We start from the raw sequence: 7,500 nt of genomic DNA, 5'->3' as shown, positions 1-7,500 counted from the left end.
TCCGACTGGCCGACGGGCTGGTCACCGAGGAGCTGCTGGAGGCGGACAGCCACCGGGACTCCATCTCCCTGGAGTTCAAGCAGGGGGACGGCACCCTCATCACCTTCCTGGCCGACTTCAAGCAGGTGAGGAAGGGGGCTCTTCTCTCTTTGGGGGTGGGGTGGGGGTGATGGAGAAGTGACATAAAAAGGACATGGGATGAGATTAAAAGTTATGCCAACTTTTTTATTTGATGTGTGTGTGTGTGTGTGTGTGTGGAGGCTATGGAGTTGTTTTAAATGAAATGACAGAGATAAAATGAGCAACTTTCATTCTTATTATAAGGTCAATAACCCATGGGGGGGGGGGGGGGTGCCATTATTTACAGGCTATGGAGTCGTTTGGAATGAGCTGTTGCTTTGGAGTGAAATAGCATACAATCACATGAAATGACATGTGATTTTGTGACATGTAATTTTGGTTTTCCCCTGACCATCTTTTGCATCATCGCAATGCCAATGGCCTACGATGCCACCGTTATGGTGGCATCGTAGGCCATTGGCATCCATTGGCATCCATTGGCATCCATGCTGTGGAGTTAAATTTGGATGAGCGTGAACCAACTTTTATTCATCTTTTATTTTGGCTCAGGGGTCTGAGCAAGGTCTCAAAGGTCATTCCTATAACTTGGATTTTTCCTCTGTCCAACTTTTTCTTCCAATTGAAATGTCACTAAGCCAAGAGGCTGCCATTATTTACATATTTGGAGGTGTTTTGAGTGAACATGAGCCAACTTTTATTTTTTTGCTTAGGGGTCGGAGCAAATGCAGTTATGTTGATTGAAAATACATTTTTTTTCAAATGAGCATAAACCAACCTTTTTATATTATTATTATGTCGATAAGCCAAGATGCCATCATGATTTGCGTGGTTTTGAATGAGCTGTTCTCTGGGACCTGAGGGATTGGAGTGAAATTACAAATTCAATTATAAAATTAGATGGAATAACATACAGCGGTTATTCCTATAATTTGGATTTTCTCTGGCCTGCTTCTTCTTTTTTTTTTATTATAATATCAATAATCCAAGATGCTGCCATTATTTAGAGACTGTCTAGTTGCTTTGAATGAGCATAAACCAACTTGAGTGAAGTGGAATAACAATAAATACAGTGGAAGTCTGCTTAAATCCAACCAATCTGTCAAATCTTTTATTATTATAATCTCCATGACCCAAGATACTTCCTTTTTTTTTTTTTTTTTTTTCTTTGCGGGCTGTGGAGCCTGTGGGTTTGAAGAAGCATTTTCTCGGGGGTCTTTTTGAGTGGGATACCTACAATGACATGGAATCAAATATAAATGGTATTTTTTAATTTGGTTCTGTCCAACATTTCTTCATTATAATGTCAATAAGTCAAGATAGCCCCATTATTTACAGGCAGTGGAGTTGTTTTGAATGAATGTTCGCATTTGAAACGACTCCACTGCCGCTGCATATTGCGTTACACCACAATTGGTTGTTTCCCTATCAATGTGATGTAAGGGTCACAGCCCATTCCAGTTTACAGAGCACCTTGGATCAAATAGCAGTACTTCTGCACAGACATTTAACTTGGAAGAGCCTCCGCCCTGATGCTGATGGTCTTCCAACTGGAACAGAGTTTGGAGTAACTTGTTTTGTCACCACAGATTAGGATGTCCAATAAAAACCCAATATGGGCGATGTGGTTATTGGGGAAACATGGACCATAAAGCTTTTAAACCCCAAATGTTGCTCATGTGTATGGGCCGGAGGCCAGCTGTAGCCATATTTAGCATTCTTCTAAATGTAGGAGAGCAGATCAAATATCCCTTACTGGGGTGGCTCTGGCCACCATCGCCCCTATTGATGATACGACACTGGTGAAACTGGTATGATCGCAGAGCCCAACGGGCTGCGTGGCACCAGAATGTGTCGCCCCCTTGGTAGGACGGTTGCGAGGGCCATTTGCAGAGCCGCGGAGCGTAGAGCCATCCGTGTGTGATGGTTGCCGTCGCACAGAAGCTGACAGGCTGGTGAGATGTGAAGAGAGAGATTTACCCGGATTAAGTGGGCATGTCTGACCTTTTTGATCTGGACGCCTGGTTCACTAACCAAAACAGCCAATTTGGAGTTGAAAGAGAGGAGACCGTCGCCCCCAATCATCGGTGACACACAAAGAGATGGAAGACACGGGTTCGTGGGGTGGGGAGCGAGTCCTTGGTTATATACTGTACACATGCGCTGTAGAGGGTCCCGTTTTTTTTGGTGTCCCTCTCCCTGTTCCCTGAACGGAGCCAGTAGAATGTCTTAGATCACTTGACTTTTCCGCTGCCTGATTTATCTGTTCCACTTGGAGGTCAGATCCTCTCTCCCTCTCTAGCCCGGGCCTCCCCTTGTTCCTCCATGTGGTTTGCATCGGGCCGCGCTCTTGTAGCACTATCTCCAGTATTTATGGAAAATTGGACGGACCGTCACCCTTCCAGCTGCCGTATTGAATTTACAGTCGGGAGAAACACATGCAGCAAGAGGAGTGTTTTTTTAAACAGCGATGTCAAACAGTGGAAGGTACAAAAAAAAAAGAATTCTGTCAAACATGGACAGATGATAGTCATTCCTGAGTTTTGTTTAGAGTCTACGTTGCTTTATTCATCCCAGCCTTTCTCTGACTTAGGATACCTTACCTTAACTAGACTGGTCACAGTGGTAATCTGCCCTTTCGCACCCTCATAATGAATGACACCAATAATACAAATTGTAGAACTTTTCCAGAAATCGTAATGTTTTCATTTTTATTTTTATTTTTATTTTTTATTTATTTATTATTATTATTATTATTATTATTATTATATATATTATTTTTTTTTCGTTCGTCATTAGTTATTGCTTTGTGAACGATGGCATTGCTAATTGAACGGACGTTAAAAGGAGTCATGGAGGAAATCTTCTGAGTCTGTTTTTCAGCAGCTTACATGTGGGGGGAAATGACTAAAATGCTGATGCTCCTTCCAAAACAGGCAGTTTTTACGGGTGAAGTCGCAGCATTGTCTGGATGAGTCACGCTGCTTGTTTTTTTTTTGTTTTTTTGTTTTCCCCCCCAGAGGTTTACGTTTACTCCACAGGCATGCGGGCACATGAGTAACACAACACGATGACACATCTCAGCCCACCTCTGCCACTGACGTTAATGTATGTGTTTATTTGCTGTGATATACTGGCAATTGGAGTTGATGAAAGAGGTCATGTAAAGCCAAAGAAGCTCCATAAATGATAGTGATATGACTGTTCCTGGTTATTTGGGGGCTCATTCATTCCAATAATGATCACCTGGCATCATATATGGTTGCTGTGACAGGTAGCAGCACTATGGACTAAAAATACCTATATAATGCCAAGAAATGGTGACCAACGAGGACATTTCTCTCTTCTTGGGACCTGACATTCGGTCACAGGATTTGATTTGATCTTGCAAATTAAATGTTTCTGTAAGTATGAGTGGATTCATTTCAATTGGACTGTATATATTATCTATGTCAAGATGCAATGCCCATTATAATATTATGTATTGCAGTACTGAAATTCAACCCAGTGGACAGGGAGTAAGAACACAGGACAACTCTCCAAACAATGTTTCTCATCCATGAATATCTTTATTTTGAGAATGTATGCAGAATATATGCAGCATTTTTGGGGTCTTGCAGCGAATCCTTTAGCATGAAATGTTCAAAATGACATGCAACAATGAAATGGATCCATTGAGTATTTCCAGCAACTTAGGCCACTTAAGAGTTAACATGTGTTGTGTGTGAGGAACAATGGATCTTAGCTCATATTGTTCCATACACTTGGCAGTATTACAACCCGTCTGAGAAGAATATCCAAAAAAAAAAAAAAAAAAAAGTTTTCTGCAAAATTCAGTAAGATTGGAGTCACGGCGGTGTACTGGTCAGACATTCGAACGGCAGATGTCGCGGCGCCACTCGATACCCCACCTCGTAGCTTCTTGTGAAGTGACTCCAGCACGCGCTGTGGCACAATGGCACTGTGGCGTCGATGAGCACGTCAGCCCCCCCCCCCCGATTAAATCTCTTTTCTTCTCGGCCTCATAAACACGATTATGTTTCAGCCCCGGGACACCTTGCTCTACTGTACATCCCTCTCATTAAAGCTTTTCTGAATACGCCCGACAATAAGCTTGGCCCCCACAAATAAAAAAGAATCAGAGACGCTCCACACGCCCACATCTGAGTGTTCTGTGAAGGGTGGAGTGAAGGGTGGGGTTGGGGAGCGGGTCCTCTTTTGCTATATATCTGTGATCCATTTTCACACCTTCACATTTCTCCCAGTGAAACTTGTAGAGGGGCAGCAAAACTGAATAAGAGCATTCTGATTCTTGGGGTCGAGACTGATATATTGATGTGTGGTATTTTAGCTGTTTTCGCACTGCAGGAACTTTTTAATAGTTCTCAGAAGTTTTGGAGGAACCGTCCCTTTTTGTTGTTGCCGCACTGCAGGAACAAGGAACGATTGTGGTTCTTGAAACGCAGATTTGAGGAACATTTTTAGCTCCTACTCCAGGGCAGGGACTAACCGGCACTGGAGGAATCTTCAGTGACATAAGTGCACGGAGTTTGGTTCAGACCTAAGTCCACGGTTCCTCGGACCGAGGGCAGTCCACCCGGTCGAGTCCCATCGCTCTGGTTGCAAACCGGCCCACGTACATTCCGCAGGGGAAAAAAAAACAAAAAAAAACATGAAAATTGATAAAGAGTGAAATTCACATGGAACTGTTGCCAAATTTACAAAGTGGAAAATCTGACCTTCTGAGCAGTAATTTCAGTTTCAAAGTACAGTCAAAGTTTCTGATTTAGCCTCAATCTGTTGTTTATTGGCCTAAATGCGAAGCATAACATGTGAGTGGTGCTGGCGGCCAAATAATGAAAATTGGGATCTAAAAAGAACCTCATGGGGCCAAAAAAAAAAAGGTTGAGAACCCCTGACTTCTTCATTGTTCGTCTTCGAGTTGGGAGTTTGGGAGTCGCCGTGTTGCCTGTGATTGCTTTCGTCGCCCGTGAGGGGAAGTCGCATTGTTGGTCCGCGGAAGAAGCTTGAGTGTGAATTTTGTTTCCCCGCTCTGAGGCATGTTTGTTCCCAGGCCAAACATTCACTTACACTTTGCTTGTGTCTTTAATCCCCGCCACACCTTCCTTCCCACCCCGCTCCCCACACACACCCCCACCTTGTCACTTGCACCAACTTGCAGGGTTGTTTTCTTCTTCTTTTTTTTTTTTTTTCTCTACGGGTGCGTGTCACCGTTTCTGAGAAATAAGGTTTCGGGCGAGGTTGAATATTTGGGCGTTTGTTTTTTTTTTTGTTTTTTTTTAACCGGTGTCTTAATCATGCGTCAGCAGAATCGATGTGGATTTCACACGCACAGGAAGCAGTGAGTGCACATCTTCAAAAACACCAACAAAACCGTAGCAAGTCTGACTCAAAACAAAACAACACAAAGCCTTATTCTGGTGTGTGTGTGTGTGTGTGTGTGTGTGTGTGTGTGTGTGTGTGTGTGTGCATGTGCGTGTGCATGTGCGTGTGCATGTGCGTGCGTGTGCGTGTGATGGGTCCGTGTGTATGTGATGGGTCCGTGTGTGTGTGATGGGTGTGTGTGATGGGTCCGTGTGTGTGTGATGGGTCCGTGTGTGTGTGCGCCTCCAGATTACATGGAAAGGAACTTCAAATGAACCCTGTTCTCATCTGATGACTATCACTTCTGTAACCAAAGTCTTGTCAGTTCAGGGCTCCTCTATTGACTTAAGCTCCAAGTCATCAAATGGGACTTTTTGTAGAAAGTTCAAAGTTGAGGTCCTACGGTAAACTTTGTCTGAAGTTATACATAAGGTATTTGCTTTGGACGAAAAAGTATCCTCCTTTCCCTCCATATCTTCTATCTCCATCCATCTTTTATTTTTTACCATCAGACTGCAGGACTTTTGTTCCCCGCTGCTTGTGTACAGCGGGAGAAAAAGCCCCCGGCCCCTGATGCCCCCCTTTGGCCTGCCACGGACCCCTGACCCGACTGATGTCTTCATCCCTTTTCCTACTCCTGCTGGCAGGCCAGATGTTGACCCCTCACCGCTGTTGATAGTGGGTCTTCCCGGCCCCTCTGCAATCTCTCCACGCCAGGAGCAGAATGAGGCCAGATAATTCAGGGCGACAGGGGCGGGGCCGTCGAAAGAGGCGATTTGAGATTCCGGACCCCTCTTCAATCCGAGACCAAAGTCTTCCTGGATTGAAGGAGACTGTGCTTGTGGCTGCGGTGCGCAGGTTAAAGTGTTTATCGCCGTTTTTGGTGGTTTTTCCAGATTGCAGGAAGTTCACAAAACTGGGAATATCCAGCCAGCGTGGCTGCGCGGCGTCCTCAAATGGCCTTTCGGTCAGTGTTTGTTTTTCTACCTTCTATTATATCACTGTGTTGCTCACTGGGGCGAGTCAGGTCTATATTGACCTTCCTGCAACACCGGCAAGCCGCTGGACTTTTCCAAACTTCGAAACTTTTCCTCAGGCTTTTCACGTGTTCATGAATCACTTTGGTTTGAATCCGTTCTGAAAAGGGAGGAAGGAAGAGATGAGTTATTGGCCCGAGTGAACTCAGACGTTTTTTCTGTCATAAATACAAAAAAATCTGCGTGATTTTCTTTTCCTGTGTTAAATGAGCTTCCGCCCCCTTAAATGTGATAATAAGCCGATAAAAAGCATTTGTTTGGTTGGAACGGGAATGGAATGCCGCTGAAGATACTACGTCCTCCTTTCACAGTCAATTAAATCCTTGAGTTTGATAAAAGTCTACTTAAAATCCAAGTCCTTTTGAATGAGATATTTATTTTAATTATATAACAGCCCCGGTCATAAGATCGTGTGTGTGTGTGTGTGTGTGTGTGTGTGTGTGTGTGTGTGTGTGTGTGTGTGTGTGTGTGTGTGTGTGTGTGTGTGTGTGTGTGTGTGTGTGTGTGTGTGTGTGTGTGTGTGTGTGTGTGCGGCAGGATATGAGAAGTGAAGTACAGAAGTTGTAGCCTGGGCGGCTCTTTGGTTATTGCTGTTCTTGATGCGTTATCGTTGAGATTAATTTCCTGTTTCTGTTAGCGCTCGCTGTCTTTCCCTTGCTCATTTCCTGCATGCAGAGTCCCCCCTAAAACAATTTGGGTGTCTTGATAATTGCTAACAGATTCATTTTGCATTCCGCCTGTTCCCCCACCGATGCGGGGTGTTGAGAGGTAAGATACAGTAAAGGGGGATTGCTACTATATTTTTCTACCATTGTTCAGCAGGAGAATTGGAGCCGCAGCTCACGATTATTGTCACTGTCGATTAATCTGTAGATTATTTTCTCGATTAATGGATTAGTTGTTTCGTCCGTAAAATGCTGAAACATGTCGACCGGCGCCCAAGATGACGTCCTCAAATGTCCGGTTTTGTCCGTTACCCAAAGATATTCGGTTAACCGTC

General features: G+C 44.2%; 1 protein-coding gene across 1 annotated transcript in view; it reads left to right on the top strand.

Annotated features, from left to right (window-relative positions):
* The window catches only part of oafa (OAF homolog a), a gene marked incomplete at both ends in the record, with an annotated part of 15,283 nt that overhangs the window by 91 nt on the left and 7,692 nt on the right, over window positions 1–7,500 (top strand). The window contains one exon of the mRNA XM_080006629.1: window positions 1–125. This exon is cut by the window's left edge and continues 91 nt beyond it. Within this exon, the coding sequence (XP_079862755.1) occupies window positions 1–125 (125 nt within the window). The remainder of the gene's footprint in view (window positions 126–7,500) is intronic.

Source organism: Zeus faber, assembly GCF_960531495.2.
Source record: "Zeus faber genome assembly, chromosome: 9".
Classification (NCBI taxonomy): Eukaryota; Metazoa; Chordata; class Actinopteri; order Zeiformes; family Zeidae; genus Zeus; species Zeus faber.
Note: the sequence above shows the minus strand (reverse complement) of the source record. Positions and strands in the feature narration are given on the sequence as shown.